The 24,196-nt window shown below is 39.9% G+C and overlaps 1 protein-coding gene across 1 annotated transcript in view; it reads right to left on the reverse strand.

Annotated features, from left to right (window-relative positions):
• The window catches only part of CAMK4 (calcium/calmodulin dependent protein kinase IV), a 172,047-nt gene that overhangs the window by 83,744 nt on the left and 64,107 nt on the right, over nt 1–24,196 (reverse strand). The window contains exon 3 of the mRNA XM_087742172.1: nt 13,742–13,820. Within this exon, the coding sequence (XP_087598298.1) occupies nt 13,742–13,820 (79 nt within the window). The remainder of the gene's footprint in view (nt 1–13,741; nt 13,821–24,196) is intronic.

A 24,196-nucleotide genomic window follows, 5' to 3' on the forward strand; every position in this document is an offset into this window, starting at 1 on the left:
GTACATTTGCAGACGAACTATCAGATAGATAGAGATGATTTGTGGGATTGTATAGACTTCAGCACAGTAAATCACATGCTGACATATTTGATTAACAGGCCGTGCATCTTGTCATATACCATTTCAATGGTAAAGCTGACCAGATGCAGGTAATATTCCCAAAGACACACAAGCCTTTGTGAATGGGTTCTATTGCTCACCCACATTAACTTGGTGGCATCACCGAAGGGTGAAGCATGGGTCCAGAGGCACTTGTAGCTTGCACAAGACTGGTCATTCGCAATAATACATTTTATGTCTGAGTTCAAAACAAGTTATATGTTCATTAGAACAGGCCTTATTATATGCTTTGGTCTAACTATCTGACTAATTTGGTTGTTATTTCTGTTCCTGACTCATTTATACACAGATTTCTGCAAATATGTTTGATAATTGTTGAATGGTTTATGCAAACAAATTTCAGGCTATTAGGTATTCATGAACTGCTCATTTCAGCTATTCACTATTTATAGTGTGTTACTGCTATTGCTACTGTTCCCAAAGCTGGGTGGGGGAGGACACTTTTAAGATGCAAGAACAATGTGTAAATCAAAAGGTAAGTACTTTTTTTTTAGTTCAAAATAGTCACATTTATAGGATTATTTAGAAAAATGTACTTGCCATTTTCTTGCCCATTCTTGCTTTTCACCTATACAGCTACAAATCCAAAAATTTCCTCTCTTCCGAGTGAAAATTTATTAATCCAGCTTTTATTCTAAGTGATGTAACCAGTTTTAGATATCTGGCATATGAGACTTGTAATCTCCTGATGCTAGACAATTCTTCTGGTAGGTCAGCCCCAAACACTGATGAGGGGTCCTGAAGTCACTTCAATGTTGTTGATAGTATATAGAACCTGTAGCTCTACACTTACAGGAACCATATAAATGACCCCATGCCCCAAAACTGCTTAAAATTTACAGGTTATATACTTTAAAATCTGAATAACACAGAAAACCAGAGGATCCTCAAAGGAAAGCAGGGAAGGAATCCCTTGCAGAAACTTTCCAGCAACTGAAAATGAAAAATATTTGATATGGTTGGAAGAAGACGCAAAGAAGCACATAGAGATGGTAAGATGGTTAAGAGAGGTAGGCAGACGTGTGAAAGCAAGGCCTTGTAACTAATTTAGAGGGGTCACTTCATAGATTAGAAACTGTGAGCTGAGTTTCCTGTTAGCGCTGTGTGTCAACAAATAACATTAGAATTTACAGAACTGTTGTTGTCCCTACATCTCTCCAGTCCCTATGGAGCATGCGTGATGGTTTAGCCCCAGCTGGCAACCAAGCACCACACAGCAGCTTGCTCACGCTCCCCCGCCGCGGTGGGATGGGGGAGAGAATTAGAAGAGCAAAAGTAAGAAAACTCGTGGCTTGAGATAAGAACAGAAAAATAATAATAATAATAATAATAATAATAATAATAATAATAATAATAATAATAATAATAATAATGGTGATGATGATGATGATTGATGTTGATGATGATGATGATGATGAAGAAGAAGAAGAAAAGGAAAACAAGAGAGAGAGAGAGAAACAGAACCCAGGAAAAACAAGTGATGAAACTGCTCACCACCCACTGACTGACACGCAGCCAGTCCCCAAGCAGCGATCGCAGCTGCAGTTTATATACTGAGCATGACGTCCTATGGTATGGAATAGCCCCTGGGCCAGTCTGGGTCAGCCCCCCTGGCTGTGCCCCCTCCCAGCTTCTTGTGCACCTGGCAGAGCATGGGAAGCTAAAACGTCCTTGACCAGTGTGAGCACTACTTAGCAACCACTAAAACATCAGTGTGCTAGCATCAACATTATTCTCATAATAAATCCAAAACACAGCACTATGCCAGCTACGAGAAAGAAAATTAACTCTATCTCAGCCAAAATCAGGACATCATGTCTCAACTACATTAATGACAGCACGTTAACTTGCCTCCTCTGTCAGGATCTATGAGCTGTGCTGGAAAAAAAGGAAAAGTGACTGAGGAGGCTGAGAGCAGCAGGAACATACAGTGACTTCCCTTTTCAACAGATCACCCCAACCTGTGAATTCTGCACACAAGAGCCACTGGGTGCCTGCCATATTTGATCCTGTATTTCCTGATGCTTCGTACAATCTAGGAGTAAATGGAGAAGGTGCTGAAAGGAGGCAACTAAGCTATGTGAACTTGAACCAGAACAGGTGAATATTTGAATTTCAGGAGACTCGCCTATGTCTCACTTTATGGGCACTGAATTCACATGCAGATTTGGCAAATCACATAGAATCAGACCTAAAAACTACCTCTGATGCATAAAGTGTGATTTGGGGTGCAGTTTTGTTACTTAAAAAAACCTAGCAACCCCTGAAGACACTGTAGGTTCTTATGTTACTTCAGGTAAAATCTGTGGTTACTTCAGCTTTTGGTGAGGTCTAGCTACTCAGTGATGAGAAACTATCTGGGACCTTTAACCTAAGTTTTTTGAGGTCCTTATTACAATTGCAATACTCTGACCACACCTGCATAAACTTTGGGATGATCAAGCTCTGTATGAAGCTCAGCGGTAATAAAACTGTCTCTCTTTGAATATGTTTCACATATCCACTACGTGGGAGGAAAAAGACCTGGCTTGTAACAGACAAGTTCTTAGGTGACATAACACACAAGTTAAAAGGTGACATTATAGTGTGTGTCTGCTATAGGCCTCCTGACCAGGAAGAACAAGTGGATGAGACCCTCTACAGACATATAGGAGCAGCCTCACATTTGCAGGCCCTGGTCCTTATGGAGAACTTCATCCCCTCTGATATCTGCTGGAAGGACAACACAGCAGGACACAAGCAATCCAGGAGGTACCTGGAGTGGATTGATAATAACTTCTGCCTCAAAGTGACAGAGGAGTCAGTGAGGAGAGATGCTCTCCTGGACCTCACACTCACCAAAAAGGACGGGTTAACCGGGAATGTGAAGATCAAAGGCGGCTTTGACTGCAGTGACCATGAGATGGTGGAGTTCAGGATCCTGAGGGCAGGGAGGACAGTGAAAAGCAAGATCACAACCCTGGACTTCAGGAGAGCAGACTTTGGCCTCTTCAAAGATCTCCTCAGAAAAATCCCATGGGATAAAGTCCTAGAAGGAAGAAGGGGTCTGAGAAAGCTGGTTAATATTCAAGGATCACGTCCTCCAGTCTCAAGAGCAGACCATAGCAACGAGTAGGAAGTCAGGCAAAAATGCCAAGAGGCCTGCATGGATGAACAAGGGGCTCCTGGCCAAACTCAGACACAAAAAGGAAGCATACAGAGGGTGGAAGCAAGGATGAGTATCCTGGAAGGATAACAGAAACATTGTCTGAGCATCCAGTGATGAAATAAGGAAAGCCAAAGCCCAGATGGAATTCAATCTGGCAAGGGATGTCAAAGGCAACAATAAGGGCTTCTGTAAGTAGACAAGTCACAAAAGGAAGGCTAGGGTCTGCTGCTGAATGAGGCAGGGGACCTGGTGACACAGGACTGAGGTGGAAAAGGCTGCGGTACTGAATGCCTTCTTCCCATCAGTCTTTAATAGCAAGAACAGGCTTCAGGAATCTCAGGCCTCAGAGGCCAGGGGAAAGGCTGGAGCAAGGAAGACATACCCTTGGTAGAAGAGGATCAGGTCAGGGAAGACTTAAGCAAATTGAACATACATAAGTCCATGGGCCCTGATGGGATGCACCCATGAGTGCTGAGGGAGCTGGCAGATGTCATTGAGAGGCTACTCTCAATAATCTTTGATCAGTCATGATGACTGGGAGAAGTGCCCAAAGACTGGAGGAAAGAAAATGTCACTCATGTCTTCAAGAAGGGCAAGAAGGAATACCCAGAGAACTACAGGCTGATCAGCCTCACCTCAAACCCTGGGAAGGTGATGGAGAAGCTAATCCTGGAAACCTTTTCCAGGCACACAAAGAACAAGTCAGTCACCAGGAGTATTCATCACGGGCAAGTCATGCTTCACCAACTTGAGAAACGTCTATAATGGAATGACTAACTTCATAGATGAGGGGAGAGCAGTGGACATTGTCTAGCTGGACTTCAATAAGGCCTTTGACAATGTCTCCCATAAGATGCCCGTAGACAAACTGTTGAAGTATGGGCTAGATAAGCAGACAGTAAGGTGGGTTGAAAACTGGCTGAACAGCCAGGCCCAGAGGGTAGTGATCAGTGGCATGAATTCTAGTTGGAGGTCAGTAAATAGTGGTGTACCCCAGGGGTCAGTACTGGGTCTGATCCTGTTTAACATCTTCATTAATGATCTGGATGATGGGGCAGAGTGTACCCTCAGCAAGTTTGCTCATGACACCAAAATGGCAGGAGGGGCTGATACACCAGAGGGTCGTGCTGTCATCCAGAAGGACCTGGACAGGCTGGAGAAATGGGCTGACAGGAACGTCATGCAGTTCAACAAGGGGAAGTGCAAAGTCCTGCACCTGGGAAGGAACAACCCCAGGCACCAGCACATGCTGGGTGCCGCCCAGCTGGAAAGCAGCTTGGCAGAAAAGGACCTGGGCATCCTGGTGGACACCAAGTTGAACATGAGCCAGCAATGTATTCTTGCGGCAAAGAAGGCCAATGGTATCCTGGGCTGCATTAGGAGAAGTGTTGTTGGCAGGTCAGGGGACGTGATCCTTCCCCTCTACTCAGCACTGGTGAGGCCACACCTGGGCTACTGCATGCACTTCCGGGCTCCCTACTACAAGAGAGACAAGGACATACTGGAGAGAGTCAAATGAAGGACCATGAAGATGGTAAAGAGACTGGAGTGTACCTCCTATGAGGAAAGGCTGAGAAACCTAGGTCTCTTTAGCCTGGAGAAGAGAAGGCAGATTTTACCTGTGAAGTAAAGCATGCAGGAGGTAGTTATTGATGTGTTCTGAACTGTGGTACTAATTGCCTGGATACAAATACCTTACAGATCTAGCTCCTAGCCTCAGTACCTCATCTGCTCCTCATCCATAAAACATGGGAATGTTAATCTATTTTCTTACTGTGGTGTTGCAGTTGTAACACAGTAATGCCCCAAAAAGAATAACTGAAATTTGTTATAATGGTGAAATGCATCATTTTCCTGGAGTTCTGATTAACAGATTTTTGGCTTCTCATTTGTAGAAATTGGGGCTCTCATCTGCAGGAATTAGGACTTTTCCCACAAATTCTTGAAAGCCATGTCACAGAGTTCTTTTGACTTTGTATTTTCTCATATTTTTACATTCAAATCCTATACCTACTATGTTTGCCATTCAGTCCAGAAACCTACAATTATTATCATGCTATTTCTTCTTGTGGCACTGTTCTTTCATCAGTGTATAGAGCTAAAACCTATATGAGTGTTATGTATCTTGCAGACAAAATCTAAATTTCTGCAGGCTGATATTCCTGACAGTATTACTTAGAGGTCCACAGAAGCTAGCATATCATGTAATCTTTGCAATTCTAAAATAAATTTGAAATCAGAATTCTCTCAGAAAAACTGTGAATGAAAGTGACTTGAATACCATAGGACTGAAATACAAAACAAACCACCTTATTTACGCTATTTCTTATTACTTATGGAAATGCTGCCAGCTGGTTTCAACGATATCTACTGAAAACATGCCCAGTTGGAGTTTCAAACATCTGCTTATTCAATATATGCAAAGTATAATGGAATAGCTTGTCGGAATCAAACAGCAGTATTTGAAGGCTGCTTAAAACTAAGGGGGAAGAATAGCAAAGAAAGTGGGGCAGGTTTTTTTTTTACATTAGTAGGAAAACATTCTATTTATTCAGGTTTTTGTGTTTGGGTTTTTTTGGGTTTATTTTGGTATTTATTTGTTTGTTTGCTTGTTTGTTTTCCTTAAGGAAACACTTCTTAAGTGATTCAAGCAGAGAGCAAGTTTAGTTTGGCAAAAAACTGGGATGATGCTCACCCATACACACTAGTCCTGCAGCCATCAACCATCACAATATTCGTCTTATAAAATTGTACTGAACCTTAGTTCCTGTCTTAAGAGATGCTCTGACAAGGTGACATATCTTAAGGAGATCAGACAGTGATGCTGGCTTCATGATTTCTCAAAGAAGATTCTGTAACTGGAACCCACAGATTGTGCCACTTACACAGCTGCTGTGTTAATTTCTACCTTTGCTTTTCCATTCCTTCCTATGTGTGGTTAGTCTTTCTCTTAAAGGACGTAAGACAAAATGAGACCACCTCAGCCAAAGAGGATATATTTTATCTTGAAGTATGCCAGTGTAACCAGTTTGTCAAGTGAGTACATGCTGATTATGGAGTTCTTGGTAAAACAAATCCTCTCTCTTACAGACCTCAGTTAAATTTGCCTCTCTGAGGGGCTACAGAGAACACTGCTTCAGGCCAGAGGAATAAACCCAGGATGCTATGTTTTAAGTTGTACACTGTTTCTGTTTTATTCCAACAGTTGAACTGCCAGCGTTGGAGAAAACACTGTGGTTTCTTATCTTTTGCCCCCCTTTTCTTTATATTTTGTGCATGCAGCCAGTTTTCCCTTAATTCTTTGCTTGACAGCATAGAACAAGCTCAATCTCTCTCCCACAAAATGAATAACTGTCGCAACTGTGATGATAGGATCGCAGCATACGGTTCTTGAAAACAACAGTTTCCTGAAATGCAGAGGGAGAAGACTTTCAGAGATCCCCAGCACAAGCCTCATAGACCATCTATCTATGCAGAAGCCCTGCCTTCCCTGCAGTACAGCTCGGTCAAAGGCACATCTCCAGATTTCTTTAACAGGCTGTAAATAATGAAGGGTTTCTAAAGAGGAGGACTCTAATCTCAGGATAGCCTAATATTTACTTCTGCATCTCTGCTCAGCCCTTTTGCATGGTTGTGTCTTTGCTTTAGGCATTAAATATATCCTCACACAGCAACACATTTCATTCCTATTCACTGTCTTGCCTCTCTACATTTATGTGCACCTTGGACACAAAAAGCTCCTCTAGGCTTGCTTAAAGCCATGGAGAAGACAAATCACTGCAGGCAGGAAGGAAGCAAAATGTGCATGGATGGGTTGGTGGAGGAAAATGTGCAGCTCAGATCATTTCACAAAAGTTCCTGTTAAGTTATTGAAAGCTAAACGTGTGTCATTTGTTTCTTTTTTTTTTTTTTTTTTACTAAATTAATCATCTAAGGATTATTATTAATTTCTCAGAACTACTTGTTCAACAATGCAATACATACAGTAAGCTGAGCTTCCTTGAACTGCATAACAATGAGTTGAGCTTTATATTTTCCTCTTCTTATTAGCTGATCTTTGTATTTCTGAAATAAGCTGCGAATACCAGAAATGAGTGTTAGCTAATTACCTATAAATTAAATAAAGTAAAGAAAAAGAGGTATAATACATACTCTCTGTTCTTAAAATCTTAACCCAAGGTATTACTTACTCAGAAAGAGTACAGCAGTTCAGTCTAAATGGTGACAGGTGAAAAATATTGTTCTATGTTAAGTGATTTTTACACAACACTTGCACTACAATGTGATATAATACAATACATTGTAATGCAGATGACATGTTAAATAACTTTATGTACGTAGGAGAGGCTTTTTGCAATTGCAGAATGGGATTTTTTCCTTTCCTGAAGGATGTCCTGTCAATACAGACAAAAAACACTTTTTGCTTTCCAAGGACTAAACCAGCATATTACAAAGCTATTTTTCAGTAAAATTTCCACTGTCACTAACTGCTGTCTGATTTTTTAAAGCAAAAACCTATCAGTATCTCACTGCAGGAAAAAAAAAAAAATCTTTCAGTTCTTTCTTCTTTTGTAAGGCATTTATGTAAAATGAACTTTCTTGTTCTTCTCTAGACACTTTGCATTTGATGGACTTAACATTTATTTAACAGCCCTTTCTTTTGGAAAGTAGTGAGTCAGAATGTGGAAGCCAGATTCCCTGTATATAGGAGGGAAAACTAGATATAAGCAGTAGAGAACTCAAAGCCTTACTGCCTTATTTCAATATTCAAAATAATTTTGACTGAAATATTTTTTCCGTCTTTCAGAAGAAACATAACAGTGTGAACTGCACATGAATGAGATGATGACATGGATGACTAAAAATGAGCAAACCGGGAAAAATAAAGTAATCTACATATATAATAGCTAGCCCTGCAGATGGAGTGGTAATTAAGAAATTACCATTTCCCAATAATTACCCAGCAATGACAAGTGTGGTGTGTGTATGTGTGTGTGTGAATGAATAAGAGAAGAGAATGTGTAATCTAGTTGACAAAAATACACCTTTTTAATGGTAAGTACTGATGTGTAGTTGACTGTTTTCATGTAGACTTACATATGACACTATTCTTTTTCTTTTTTGAAAAAGTTGAAAAAAATTAGACTATTACACCTTAATACAATGTGATAATTAATACCAGCTTTGTGAGGAAAAAATTGACCTTAAATATACATACATATGTAAATATATTCCAAACATTTGTAATCTGGAGAAAAAAGAATACTGTCATAGCACATCAGACATATTAGAGTATTATGTCAGGCTCTCACTTTCTCTGTGGACCACATATGTCTGCTAAACTTCATCACTCTCAGATGTCAGTTCAGTAAGAGTACTGACAATTACTGCACCACAGGAGATAGATAGATAGATAGATATATCACAGGGGAGAGAGAGAGAGAGATTATATATATATAAAAGTCTCATTTTAAAGTCTACAGAGAAACAGGCATACGGAGGCAGGAGGCACGTAAATTGTAAATCCTGTAAGGCCGCATAGCAGCAAATGGAAATTTTCATTTTATAGCTACAAACATACCTCTTTTTCTCCAAAAGTGAATAAAAGACTCATTTACTAATTCTGACTATCTCCAAGTGTGATACACAGTCCTCATTCCCCCCGTGGCATGTGCCTTCTCAATCAATTGGTAAGACTCAACTAAAAGCAGAACTCCTCCAAGAAAACAGATCAAACATTTGCATGAGACTCTTGATTACCACTTAATACCACCAATTCACTGCAACACAAAATGAAAAACCCAGCCAACTATACACCCTGTATAGCTGGGAATATATTTAAGTTACAATATATAGATGTATATGTTGTAGTGTGTATATATATGTTTGTATATATGTGTATATATGTGTGTGCATATATACATCCCAGCACAACTATTTCCAGCATATGCGTTGCTTGAAAACTGTCGCTCTGTTTGTGATCTGAGAAAAAGTTTGTGTGCCTGAACGTTTGTCTGATTTTGAACACCAAGCAGTCCGCAAGAAGAATGCTGCTCATAAATACTGATTTTATTTAAAGTACTGAGGAAGTATTAGTTACACATCACAAACCCTGTGAGGGAGGATGCCCACACATGAAAAAAAGAAAATGAAATCAAAATGAGAATTCTCAAAAATTCTGTACTTGTGTGCCCCATTGACTGAGACACAGACAGCCTAATATTTCATAATACTTAATTGTTCTTAGGGGACAGTACCTATCAATTAAAACCTAGGAATATTAATGAGGCTATCCTTCAAAGCACCGCTAAGAAGCAAGACAAATAAGTAATATCTCAATTTTATGGATGAGAAAGTTGAAACCAAAAGAAATACCATGGCCAACAGCACAGGCTAAATTGGGAATACACCAAGACTGAGGCTCCAGACAACCCAGCTCAGCATCCCATTCTCCTTTCCGCAGAGTGTCTTACTTTATTGCAATGGCAGCTCCCAAATTACTTCAGTTACAGTTGTTAGCACTTGGTAGACCTATAATGTAGGCAGGCACTCGGTGTCTTAATTTAGAAACCACGGAACAGAGGCCATCTGTTCTCTTCACTATTTTTAAAGCAACTTGTCCAGACGCAGGTAGGAAATTTAAGGCAGAGGTGGATCTAATGTCTTGGAAGGCATTCACCTGCCCAGACTATGAAACAATCTCCAGGCCGGCCCTGGTTCATATGCTGCCTAGCTTTCTCTAAGCACGCCAAAAGGAGGCGAAGGTCTGCAGATGAGAGGTTTCGTTTCATTAATAGCACATAAATATGTTTGCTTCCTTCAAGAATCCTGCATCCTTCCTGTGTGATCCACATGCTATATGTTGTTTGCAACAACAACTGTTGCAGAATGACTGGTTGTAAATCTCACATCATTTTTATGTCTTGGCTTAGAGTAGTAACAATCATATTTGTAAAGTGTATCCCAAAGATACTTCATTTTTTTTAAGCACTGAGTCATCAAGCAGAGGTAAATTGCATAGTGAAAAGTAAACCAGCCTCATATTTGCAGTTGCAAGTGTAAAAGTTCATCACTGTACTTTGCTCATTTAATGAGTTTTTCAGAAGTGCTATATGATCTGCTTTTCCTTCTTTCTTGCTTCATGAAATGGATTTTTCCACAAAGAAATTACATGATTCAAACCTTTTAACCTAAATTAACCTATTTATTACCTGCGTGGAATTTAAGAGATCTGATAAACATAGCAAAAATCAAATAATGAGCATATAATACAATCCTACATTTCAATTACGCTCAGGAACTGAGAAAATCAAAGGCAATAATTTAGCCTGCTTATTCACCTGTCCCATAGATGTCGTTTTATAAACATATTTCTTTTTGTATCTGTTAAGAACAATTCAAAGGCTGATTTCTTATACATTATCTAAGAGTTTTTTCCCACTAATATCTGCCTCAATTTTTCTTTGGACCTCTTTAGCCCTTCTAACAGTTGTCTTTTAGCTGCCCTGGAAGTTATGGTCCTAATTTGCCTCTCAATTTCCTAACTTTGACAGCCAGATACTTCAGGAGTAAGAATCAGAAGTGTTCTTTGAACTAAATTTTATTCACCAAAAGTGTAACTTAAAGGATTTAAAATGACTCCTAAACTTGGGCTGAATTTGACAAAACCAAGACAAAACAGGGAACTGAAGCATTCTGTTTCAGTAGTTTTGAACCAGCAAAAAAAGCATTTTTCTCCTCCTTTTGGAAGTGTATAAAATTTTAATTAATGGTTAAGAACACCTAAAACTTTAAATTGAAACAAAATATTCCCAAAATATTATTTTATTTTATTTTTTTGACAAAAGAAAGTTTGTATAAACACATTTTCTCCTGTTTCTCTTTGTTGGCTTAACTAGCAAACAGAAAAAAAACCCAAACAAATAGAACTGATCAAATAATCTAAGAATATTATTTTATTAAGCTAGATGGTGAAGAAATACTAATTACAGAATCTCCTAAGAACTCACATCTCTCCACAAGTGTGTATTCTCAGAATTGGCTGATAAGTCTTGCCCAAAATTTTATTTACTCTTAAATGAGAATGCATTAGTCAGGCAAAATGAAAAATTAATCTTATTATTTAAATGAAATGAACACTGATGGGCATTTTATGTTTCTTGCAGTCTGTTCCTAGCACACTACTTCAATCCAAAAGGATCATTTGTTTCTTGTCTGAGCTGTTCCCATGGGACAAAAGTAATAATTTCTAATGCTTTACTTCAAATTACAGTATTGTGGTGATCAGCGTTTACAAATCTGGAGCTGTCAGTCAGCCACCAGACTCCTAATCATGCATCACTTGCTACCACTTCCAGAACAAGCTGGACCACCCTGTCCCTGACCCCCACCCTATTTTTACAGACACTTTACCAGTGAGTTAGTCTTGTTCAGTGTAGTGGTTAAAGTCAGTCGGACTGAACAGAAAAATCAGAATATTTGCTCTTTCGCCATCTTCCTTTGTCTTCTAATTTCCTGTGCTCTTCAGAGCTCCCTTATGTGCATTTAAGAAAGGGAACTGAAGAAATGGGACTCTGCATAGAAAGCAAAGTCACAGGCTCTTTTTCTCCCATCACTTTTCCTCCACTATTGAACTGCCATCTGTTTTTTCTAACTGTTTAAAAAAAGCCAACAGGAAACTTACACCGATCAACATTTTGGTATACAATTTGGCCCACACTTGGTTATTTTTACACTGAGATAATCTGAGCAAAGATCAGGCCTCCTGCTGTGGGAGCACAGTAACACACAGTTAGTTCTGTCTCTGTGATAATAATTACATCTCCAATTGGAATGGAGCTACAGTAGCTCATGGCACACAGACACAAGCAGTGACACATCCTTACAGTATCGCCTCCCGTGTTCTCAAGTATACAAATAAGGTCAGTTGTGTAATAGAATCTTGTTCTCATAACAAAACATCCCAAAGTGTATCAATTACACTGGGACCAACTTGGTTGTATGAACTGCTTAACCTCACTGCTAATACAATCAAGGCTGCATTAAGCCAAACCATCACTGCTGTGCAAACAACTTACATAACCATATTCTTATATTCTTCTTGCTTGCCATTTTTCCTACACTTTTTAAAAAAGATCTGTGCTAGAATAAGTCCCCCCAAAGTATAAATTGAATAGTTTCAGACACAAATAGGTGGATCTAGTATTAATGTGGCCATTGTGAACATGAATTAATCTCCACAAAGGCCAAAAAAAAGGAAGGCAAAGAAATATTTTTAAGTAGTAACATTCTTCCTAGTGTATTTCAGAATGATTATTATAAGAAAATGTACTCCTAAAACATTATGGGAATCATTGGCATAAAGAACTGATAAAAACTTAAAAATTAAATTCTTTGCATTTCCATAGCGAAGACAGAGCGTAGGCTGCAGCAGTGCATGCTCCTCACATGCTCTGCTTCCTCCAATGCACCAGATGCAAATTCAAAAGCAGCACACACAACTGAATTTCTGTGCCAGTTTAAACTTTGGCTTACTTTCAAAGATGACAAATTAATGCCAACATTTTACTCATGTGGAACCCACTCATTATGTCTTCCACAGAGACCACCAGTTAATTCAGCATTTGAACATGTTTACGCCTACCCACCCATCATTATGTTGTTACATATGAACATTCCTGAAGTCTATGGAACAATGTGTGATTTAACACTGGAATAAACTGAATCAAAACCACTCATGAATAAAAATCATCTCTATGCCTCACAGCTTGCTTGCTTTCTCTAAAATTTCTCTTCCCCTCTTAGGAACATGAACTGCTCTACCCCACGCTCTCTTTCTGCTTGAAGTCTCTCACTCCATTACTAGCCTTTCCTCTCTAGTCTATCTTCATGCTTTCCACCATCTATTTTGTAACACACACAAAAATAGCGGGTGGTAGAAGTGTGACATACATGGAGCTCTAAAAATAAGTGATGTCTCAACTGGTTCTCTTGCAATTTTGTAGGGGGAAAAAACCTCCACGAAATATTTCATTTTACTTGAGTTTGAATTGGTATTTTAATCACTTTCTGAAAAAGATAAATTATGTAATGATATTTTTTGAGCAAAACAATGTATTAAAGCAAAATGAAATCACAGAACATTTAAATGATTCAGAACCTGCTTCTTTTCCATAATGAAAGAGAAAGATATTTTTGTCTAAAAAGTTTTGCCCAAATCTAAGTGTACACAGACAACACCAGGTGAAGGTACAAGCAAGATTTGTGGGGATAAGACATTCCCAACAGAGTACTATTACCTCTAAAAGCTATTTTAATGATGAAGAGCAGAAGAAGCTCAGGCACAGAAAATACAAGCTTAGTTGGGTCCTTAATCTAGCCCGTTTCCCCCGCACAAAGAAACTGCACCGAAAAAAAACAGAGAAAACCCCAAACATATCCCAAAGCAAAGCAAAACAAAACAAAACAACTTACTGTCTTCTTCAACATTTTGACGGCGTAAGGTTTCTGGGTCCCTTTCTGCCTGCATCTGTAGACAATGGATGTAGCCCCACTAAATTAAAAAAAAAAAAAAAAAGGAAGAATAGTTGTACATACGCCTCTTCGAATATGTCAATAAACAGAGTTGCCTAGCTGAAACTACATTTTCTACTCCTCCCAGTTTGGGCAAAAATATCTCATTTTTCCTCACAGATGCAACCAAAAAAACCAGTGTAAAAACGGCTCTCTGTTGAACCAGTGAACTTCAGCAGTTATTCAGCCAACAGAACTCGCAAGAGCTCAAGATGCCTCTTGGTCAGACCTTTTCTGGCTCCTGACACATCCTGGAGTTTTCCTCAGGGTAGCAAGGAATGTAATCTGGCCCCAAACCTGTGACAATATAACTTGTCTTTGTTAAGGCAACCCATTTGGAACAATTAATTGCACTGGGTTTTTTTACTAACTGTTGATGGCGGTAATGAGGAGCGAGACAGAAAAGAAGAGAAGAGACAATTATTGTGCTGCTCCCTGCCCAGATGCCAAATTTGGCACCAGATGGAGCAACCAGCACTTTTGGTTAATTCAGTGGAAACTGGTGGGGCTTGTTCATAGCCAAACTGAACTGGGCTTACATCTTGTGGTTGCCTTCAAGGCACACTCACTTGAATGTGCTAATAGCATAAAATTATGGCTCTGTTGGTTGGAAGGCACTTCTCTGAGGGGGAGGCTGGGCTAGACAGTCTCCAGAGGCAGGCTCAGCTGTTGAGGTTACTTGCTGTGCTCTACTTGTTACCGTCAAGGAAGGGACCTGTACTCTATGAATTAGCTAAAGAGAAGAAAAACCTCTGGCAAAACCCTAATGGTTACAAACAATTCAGACACCTTTATGTTCTACCACATTAACTTTTAAATGCCGCTGAGCAATCCAGTGTCAGCCACCATCAAAATGGATGCACTGAAGTGCTACATGTCAGCGCTGGATTTAAGGCATTTTTGGAAGCTTCCTGTCCTCAGGAGACTTGTCACCCACTCTAAGACTCAGCACGTCCAAATAGCTGCAGATTTTTAAGCTAGAGGGGACTGCCATTATCATTCACAACTTCCTGAATAATATACATTGCAGAACTGCACACAGCCACTCTGCAGTGAAAGGATTTCATATATACCACACATCAAATTGCACTGCAGATCTCTCTGAACCAGAAGAAACCCATCTCAGTATGTTGACAGGAGATGATCACAAGCTGGAGAATGACACAAGGAATTTTCTTTTGAACAGTGGAATGGCATAGCCATGTTTGACTATATGAATAAAGCTGTGACACAGGTTTTATTATTCTGGGAGCACCAGTGTACAAAACAGCCATGCATGCTCTGCACTTCTCCCTCCTCAGCACAGGCACAGGTGCCAGATAATGCTATGAATAAGCATGTCCATATTTTTATGAGTACATGAGTGAGCACAAGAACTGGCATTTGATTGAGAAGATTTATTTCAGAAAGACCTCTTCATCAGGAAAGGTCACCTACAGCAAGGGTTATGCAGCTCAATCATCTGAGGGCTTGTGTGCATCAAACACACATAAAGTAATCTTCACTTCATCTCAAATGCTAAAATGATTTGTCTCTCATAACAGTGTATTGATAAATGTGTGGGAGTACTGCAAGCCTCAGTGACTCCCAGAATCATTGCATGAATTTAATTAGATCTCCTCTCCTTGGCCAAGTCTCAAAAGGCTCTATTTAGCAAGAAGAAAAAAAATACACCACATTAAAAACCCCTCACATCTTTTAAGTACAACCAAAAATGTTAAAAGCTAAAATTCTAAGGACTTGCTGTGATGAGGTTTATATCTCCAGTATTTTACTACAACACTGTAATGGGGAAGTCACTGCAGAAACAGCAAATCATTCTTGTACCCTGCTTCACATATTCAGAGTGCAATATACACATTAAATTCATTAGTCTACATATGTTCTTAGTAAACAGGCAGCAAACCTTCTAGCAATGATTTCATTTGGTTGAGGGCACAATTAGATAAGCTGTGCAGCTGATCATCCAAATAAATAGATTACCATTCCTGTGCACATCTCCAGGTGTTCGCTGCTGCTGCGGTGATGGACGGCTGTCACTGTCTCTCCATAATGCTACTGTCAGTGCTTACTTTGCCTGTTTTTAACCTGACTCTGCAAAGTCTTCCACATGAATAAAAACCTAGCCACCAGAACACCTCTGATGATTTAATGGATCTGGCTTAGTGATGAGATGGACAGCTACACCAGCAGGGGTAGTATGGTACTACTTTAACAGTTCATTTGACTGCACCCAAAGCTGGAAGAGAGGCAGCATTACCCCCAAAAGAGGCATATGACAGCCTGGAGAGACAGGAATTTATGAAGGCATGTCCAGATGAGCAGTTTGCTGTCAGGTTTGTTAGTCATCATTCGAAACACACAGAGGGGCTAGTTTAGAAATTATTCTCTATTGTAAAAATTTCTGACAGCATGTCCCTGGAGTCCTAATTGGAGGAAAAAATGATGACAAGATATCACAAGACTTGGGAATGCTTTCAGAGAGTTCTCTTGTGGTTTATGTGCCTATGCCCAGCCCTGACAGACATGTTCCCACCATCTAGGAAAGACATCACTGAGCTAACAGCTGACACTGCCTTCCTCTTCCATGTCAGAAACCAGCACTGGGACTCAGGAACAGGATGGCAACCTGCTTAAACCATGCCTCGTGGAAAGCTTAGCAGACAACAATTACTAATACAGACCTGGCTCTCTGGCAATAACAGCATCTCTTTGCTTTTTCCCATTAAAAAAACCCCAAAACCAACAAAAAACAACAAACAAAAAAAAACAAATGGGGGGGAGCAGCCTGTGGGTCTTAATGTAAATGTGCAAACAGAACTTGCTTGTGCAAATAAGGTCATTTTGCTTTGCTTATTTTGGTTTCCTGCTGAAGCTCAGCAAGCCTTCTGCTGAATCAGCACATACAGCTTTCCTGAGCCTGTATGACTTGGAAGGTCACCAATATAATTGGAGCGATTCAAGCATTCATCACCAAAGAGCAGAGTGAAACTTTAGCTGCAAAAATCTCATGTGCAACTGAAAAGCTCAGAGAGCTGCTAATTGTAACCTCTTGCCCTTATCTTAAGTTTTTCAACATCAAGTCTTGACTGCCATCAACTGGGGTCTCAGAACCTGGTCTGGAATTTGTATCAATTAAACATTTCATTGATGCATTTGGTCAGAAAACATAAATATGTAGAAACCAAAAATTCTTGTGGCAACATGCCACTTTCTACAGGCACGAAATTTATGGCCAGATAGACAGACTGCGAGCCTCTCAATGTCACATTCTCTGCAGGTGGTGCTCCACTTCATCTGAATGATAAGTATTAATGGTGCTATAGAAAGAGATCACCTATACTCAATGGTTAAGGCACTTATTTGATAAACAGCAGATACCAACACTACGGAATATTTAATCCTACAGCATGAACAATTTCAACAGAAGAAAGTGAAAGGACCCTACGCCCAAGAAGCTAATAATCACTTACAGAAGTACATTGCAGTGTGTGACTGACAAGCAACCCATTCCCAATTCAGAGTAGAAACCAGAAATTAAGTCTCCCATACTCCAAATGAGTCCAACCACAAGATTACTCGCTATATTATGTTGGCATATTTAGAATTGATCCTGCCAGCTCTTCTCTATTTGTAGTTGGTAAATACATATATACACACATATATATCTATCTTTGCATATATAAATACACTTATATTTATATGAAATATTTTATTATACATATTTGTGTATGTAAGTGTGCACTTGCTTTTAAAGAAAACTAGGCTTAAAGGAGCATCGAGCTGTTGCTTTTCTGCCTCTCTGCCTAGAACAGGCTGCCTGAACTGAAAACATACATTATTTGTAGTTGGCTGGAACAATACGAAAAAAGGCATTCTTGGAATATATAGTTGGCCAAGTTAGAGAATAGTAAAAATTAGAATTCCTACATTGTTGAAAACATTGTCATTTTCTTTTACTGACATGTTTCTGTCTGGAAAGCTGCTTAACAATTCTGTTAAAGATTTACTTTTAAAAGCCAATGTATAACTATGAACATGTTAAAGGACAAATAAAAACCCCAAACCACTTTGCTATGTATGCTATACGCCTTACTACACAAATATGTTTCTATATCCAGTTTTGAACTCACAAAAAACCTAAAAATAATGTATACATCTTAACTATTTGGTCATAATGGACAATAAAAACACTCACTTCCATGTGATGCCGCCTACAATGAGGGCAATGACAACTCGTGAGAAACCTCGTGATGTCCTGTGCATGGAATGTATCATGGCTGCTACACACACAATTCAGTATTAACACAGAACTAGTTTTCCTGCAGTACAAATACTTCAGCAACACGATAAACTCACTCACCCATTAGTCCAATGACTGCATGAAAAATTTGAAGTATTAAAAGTACCACTTAATATGTAAAATCAGACTAAAATTCAATGACTGATCTCTGCATGTGTGCTGTTTTCCACACAAATTTGAAAAATGTTTTGAAAATATTAAAAATGTACATGTAAAATTTTTTGCCCCCTAATATACACTTTGTTGGGTATTCTGGATTATTTTTCTTATTATTATCCTTGGGTGTTACCACTGTTTTAGAGATTGGGTGACAGCATGATAGCACTCTGCCTGTGCTAAGGAGTCCAGACTGCAAAGCCGAGAGAAAAGGCATGGTCACACTTCAAGTACATGCAGTCAAAAACAGTGATGTCAGCACAGATGGAAGGAAGGCAGGGACGCCCAGGAGGGGTGTTAAGGAGGCGGAAGTGATCAGCAGAATTTGCACATAAAGGAGAAAATGGAATTTGCAGGATCAAGCTGGACCTGTGGTGGAGACTGGCAAAGAGAGAAAAGCCAAGGCAAGAAAAGACACAGAATTTGAGCCAGGCTGGAAAAAGTCTTTCCTCCCCCACATCCACAAAAAGCTTCCGCCTCTGAAACAGGAATGGGAACCAAAATGAAACACAGCCAGACATTTATTTGGTCACAGGTAAGTAGGAAAGGTGAATTCCTAGAGCTGCAGTTTTTATAATAAAATAAACAGTCACTGACAGTATTTTCACTGGAAGTAGGAAAACTTTCAAAAGTAGGTCGGCATCTCCATACCATGCCCACTCATCCCAGGTTTTATACTGCATTTTGAATCAACTCAGTACAAATACAGTCCTCAAGGTAACCTCCTGTAAATTTCATTTGCATTAAATTCCTTAAGTTCTGAATTGATTTTTGAAAAATAAATGGTGCTTCATGCAGTCAAAGAAAGATTACACAAGCTAGTTTGTCCAAACAAATCAGGAGAAAGAATGAATGGTCCCAAGAAAACTGTACCTATTACAGAGCCATGGAAATCTGTGCTGCCAAAACTGCAGTAACAGATCAAAGTCCAGTATTGGTTTCCTTAAAGAATACTGATTTTTTTGTACAGCTTACAAAAGTATAAAGTTAAAATACATTAATTTGCTCTTTCCTATACATACACTAGAAGGTCAAAATGGATTTATAGGAATGAAATTACTGTTCCTAGACTTCAAAATTAAATGCCCTGTTTGAAGTTAAAGACTGGACAGAACAAAAAAAATCATTGACAAAGCTATTGACATACATATAAATGAAAACTACATTTAAAAAAATGCATATTCCATGGCATTACTACTATTGCCTTCATTTTAAAAAATCACATACATGTATATTTGGAAATTCTCACAACTTGCATTTCATGTGAAAGTGTATAAAAAGAAACTTTCTTTCTACAGTGAACTTACAAGCAATTCTTAAATTATTCAAATCTGATCTAAAAGCTTCTTGTAAACATCAATGTCTACATATACAGGACTTGCAGGCAATCGTGAGCAACTGCAGTCCTCCCTCCCGCCTCATTATTTCACAACTTGTAAAGACAATGGAAAATTTCACAAAATGAACATAATGTAGGGGGAAAAAAAACCTTGAACTCCGTCATTCTATAAGGAATAAAACTAATCTCTGAAGAAGGCAAGGCTGGTGGAAAAAAACATACACAGTTCTGGAAAGGAAAGCTAATTCCATTGCATTCCAGAGTTCCATCTGGTTTAATTTTGCCAAGAAAAACATCCATAACTTTTCAGATTTTGATTCTATGACTTTTAGCTGCTGTGTTGATTTTCTAATATTTGAGGTGAAAGGACTTTTTAGCAATTGATTCCTGTTCAGACTGGCCTGCAAAGGCAATGCAACAGACCAACAAGGTATTTTCAATATTCAGCCTTCACTGCATTCAGCAGACAAACAAAAGGAGCCTTATGTAAGCACATTGTCAAGAAAAGACATATTCTGTTTTTAAATAAACGGTAATCAAACTAGTCCTTGCCAATATTCTTGAACCTGTCACTTCCACAGATAACAATTTGTAGAACTGTAATCCTTTAGATGTGGGCTAGTTTTTCTGGTGAAATGCTAATTAAAATACAGTAGTCCAGGCCACCCCTGCTGCAGTGGCTAGACCGGTAGCTGCTAATTCCTGCTGGGACTGCAGCAGCATATTTCTCACTAGCTTCCAGTGGGGCTCCTCCCTCAAGTATTGCAGGAAATTCATAGAAAAAGACCTCTATCCCACAAGGAGTCTAAACACTTCATTACACCTGGCATTATTGACTTTTAAAACAGTGGGCATTCAGCTAGGGGTTAAATTAGCTGCATTCTATAATATCCGTGTCAACATTAGATCATTTCCCCCACCTCAAATACTACTTCTTAATTCTCTGCTTAGCTGGTGGGTAAACATTGAGGACCAGAAACAGATCACCCACACCGCGCATCTAAAAGAATTTTGATGAATCTGGCTTCCCAGCCTTTCACTGAATGGAAGAATACAGCTGACCCAGACTTACTAAACAAGCAAGAATCATTATCTCAGAGCTTAATTTGAAAACATGGAAGGAAAATTCAAACTACATTGAATTTCAGAGGTTACTGCTTTACTGTGCTCTTCTTGGTGTAACCCAGCTTTCAGAAAGTTGAATCCTGAACAAAGCTTCAAGTAAGAATGCTGAAATGCAGATATGAGGTGAAGATCAGGGCACTTCATACAGCACTGTGGAAGAAAAATGTATAGAAAATACATTCACTCTTTCTTCTTTTTCCTTTAGCCCTTTTAAAAAATTGGGTTAGACCGCACATAAGAACAACTGTATTTCTAAAACACCAGGGGGATTCTCAATAGGAAAACCAATTTCTTTCCTACCAAGTCTGAAAAAAAATTGCAGCTGAAAGTTGGCTGAAAATGAACTTGCAATAGTGTCAGGTTGATTTTTTGACATGAAGCTGTTGCAGTCCGATAGATCCAGAAACTGATTTTGAATATTTTATTTGGAACAAAGTTTCCTTTGAGACTGCTATTCTCTTTTCAGGGACAGGAGAGTACTTACCTACTCATGTTTAGGCAGTTCAATGAAATAGGGAGAGCAAAGGAAAGAAGGCAGAAGAATGGACCGAGTGAACTACAGCTTCCAGCAGGATGCAAATTTTTGTCCTTGCTACCAAACTTTGGAAACACTGGGGCAAATTTTCAAAACCAGGTGCTTAGACTACCTGTGCAAGACACAGACCCAAATCCTTGGATTGGCAGTCTCAGGCGTATTCTCAGGGCCACAGACTCTGTGCATGCACTTTCTGTCTATTATTTGACATGCTGTGCTGCCACCGTCCCTCCCAAAGCAGCACGCAAAGCCTGACGACTGAAACAGTTCAGTGAACATAGCTCCCCTGGAAATACACCTGCCTTATTTGAGCACTGTTTAAACCATTATCTCATAAATGGCACTTTTTTCCCCCCTTCTCTTAAGAGATACTGATGAAGAATAAGCATTGTTTATTTAATCTTAATGAAGAGTGCATGCAAGGAGAAAGAGCGCTGAGCAGTAAGAACTTTTAAAAACCTTCGAAAGTGTGTTGCGAGACCTTCTTTCTGGGGTCATTGCAGAACTGCCTGCCTGTTCTTCTCTGGTGACACGTTCCTTCATCAGGAAGTGTTTTAAACAGTCTGTACTTTGAGTAGGTGTCAACATCATTGATTACTGCTCTTCATGACAATCTCCAGGTGCAGAAGGCAAAGCGGCCTTTGCACTAAATGACAACATGTGGCAGTACGAACAGCTTCACACATCATGTAATGACGCTTGCTTTTCCTGGTTGGGGGAAGGGAAGTAGAAGAGAGGTTATGGAAGTCCGACTACTAGCAGCTTGCTCTGCATATAAAAAGGTAACCTTTTTCAATCAGACAGGGAAAATTTCATGGCTATTCATGTCTGCATATCTAAACCAAGCTTTGAACAAAATTCTTTACCAGCTAATCTAGGCCAAGTTATTTCGGGGATTCTGCAAGCTCCTGTGCCCATGGTTATCCTGAATAACCCTCGTTTTGGTAAGCTACGCAGCTTTCTCCTTAGGGGTTCATGCTGTGCTGAATCATCAACTCCTATGCAATGGCTTCTCTGAAATAAGTTGCTTCTGCCAAGAAGTTTATGTGCCAAGCAGGATCTCTTACCACAAGACAACAAACATAATTTTAATATATGGCAGATTTAAAAGTTCTTTGGCTTGTTTCTAGCTACTCTCTATATTTTCTTCTTTAAACCGTGTGGGACACCGATTTCTAATCGTAAGAGGTAAGACTGAAGGCCAGGCAATGCAAAAGAGTTTGGAGGAGTATATTATATTTTGCCAATGCTCCCTAAATCAACACTTTCTATAATGTTTTGCGAATTCTCATCATGCTTACATATCTTCTCCATTAAAGATACTATATTTTTGAAGTAAAAAGATAAACTAAAATAACTGATTTTCCATAATAGGGAGCACTTTTAATCTGTCATTTGTAACATCTTTGTAGCAGTCACAAAATCTAATTTGCCATCGTCATAAGAATAACCTGCAGACTTACACTTGGTTGTAATTTTATTGCAATAGAAAAGCTACAGTGGAAAGAGGAAGCTGCAGCAGGGACCACACTGATACTATACAGAAAACAGAAAAACAGATTTCCTGAGAAAATGAAGATAGCATTAAGGCAATATACTCCACTGCAGTTTGTGTCAGTGGGGGGTTATTTCCATCAGAGTGATAAGTTTTGCAGTCCTGGTAAGTCTGATGACCAAATGACAACTTAATGCAAGCACAGGAGAGGTATCAAGTCAGGCCTGATCTTCCAAAACTCTAAAGCCCGACCTTTCTAGTTGGGCAGACTTTAGTTCTGGTGGCTGGGAAAGACCTAAGCAGGTCTAGCCCTTCCCTAAATGTTGGATTTCCTCCACACACACACAGAAATGGTGCTGCGTCAGTCCTGAGCTATCCCTGCCACAAGGAGGCAGCTGCCCTGGAGCACTCCCTACCATCCATCCTGGTGTCACCTCCCACCCTTCCCAAGGGGCAAAGTTAGCAGGATGCTGGGCTCACCACACCGTCCTTCTAAGAATTACAAAAATGCCATGCACAACTATGGTGGGTTGAGCTTGGATGGCTGCTAGGTGCCCATCAAGCTGCTCTATTACTTCTCCTCCGTCAACAGGATGTGGGGGAAGAAAAATATGATGGAAAAGCTCATGGGTCGAGATAAGGACAGGGAGATCTCTTGCCAATTACCATCATGGACAAAACATACTCAGCTTGTGGAAATTCATTTTAATTATTACCAATTAATAACAGAGTAGGATGGTAAGAAATAAGAATAAAACTAAAACCACCTTCCCCCACCCCTCCCATCTTCCCAGATGCAACTTCAGTCCCAATTCCTCTACCTCCTCCCCCTGAACGGCACAGGGTGATGGCAAATGGGGGCTGTGGTCAGTTCATTACACTTTGTCTCTGCTGCTCCTTCCTCCTCACGCTCTTCCTGTGCTCCAGTGTGGGGTGCCTCCCACAGGATACAGGCCTTCATGAATTGCTCCAGCGTGGGTCCTTTCCACAGGGTACAGTCATTTGGGAACAGACTGCTCCAGCGTGGGGTCCTCTCCATGGGGCTGCAGCTCCTGCTAGGAACCTGCTCCAGCATGGACTCTCCACGTGGTCACAGCTTCCTTCAGGGCATGTCCACCTGCTCTGGCATGGGGTCCTCCACAGGCTGCAGGTGGATATCTGCTCCACTGTGGACCTCCGCGGGCTGCAGGGGCCAGCCTGCCTCATCATGGTCTTCACCATGGGCTGCAGGGGAATCTCTGCTCTGGCACCTGGAGCACCTCCTCCCCTTCCTTCTTCACTGACCTTCGTGTCTGCAAAGCTGTTTCTTTCACATTGTTCTCACTTCTTTTTCGCGCTGCTGCTGTGCAGGTTTTTTTACCCTTTCTTAAATATGTTATCAGAAAGGCATCACCACCATCACT

Source organism: Nipponia nippon, unplaced genomic scaffold (genome assembly GCF_047370975.1).
Source record: "Nipponia nippon isolate SJK-2023a ecotype South Korea unplaced genomic scaffold, ASM4737097v1 scaffold_8, whole genome shotgun sequence".
Classification (NCBI taxonomy): domain Eukaryota; kingdom Metazoa; phylum Chordata; class Aves; order Pelecaniformes; family Threskiornithidae; genus Nipponia; species Nipponia nippon.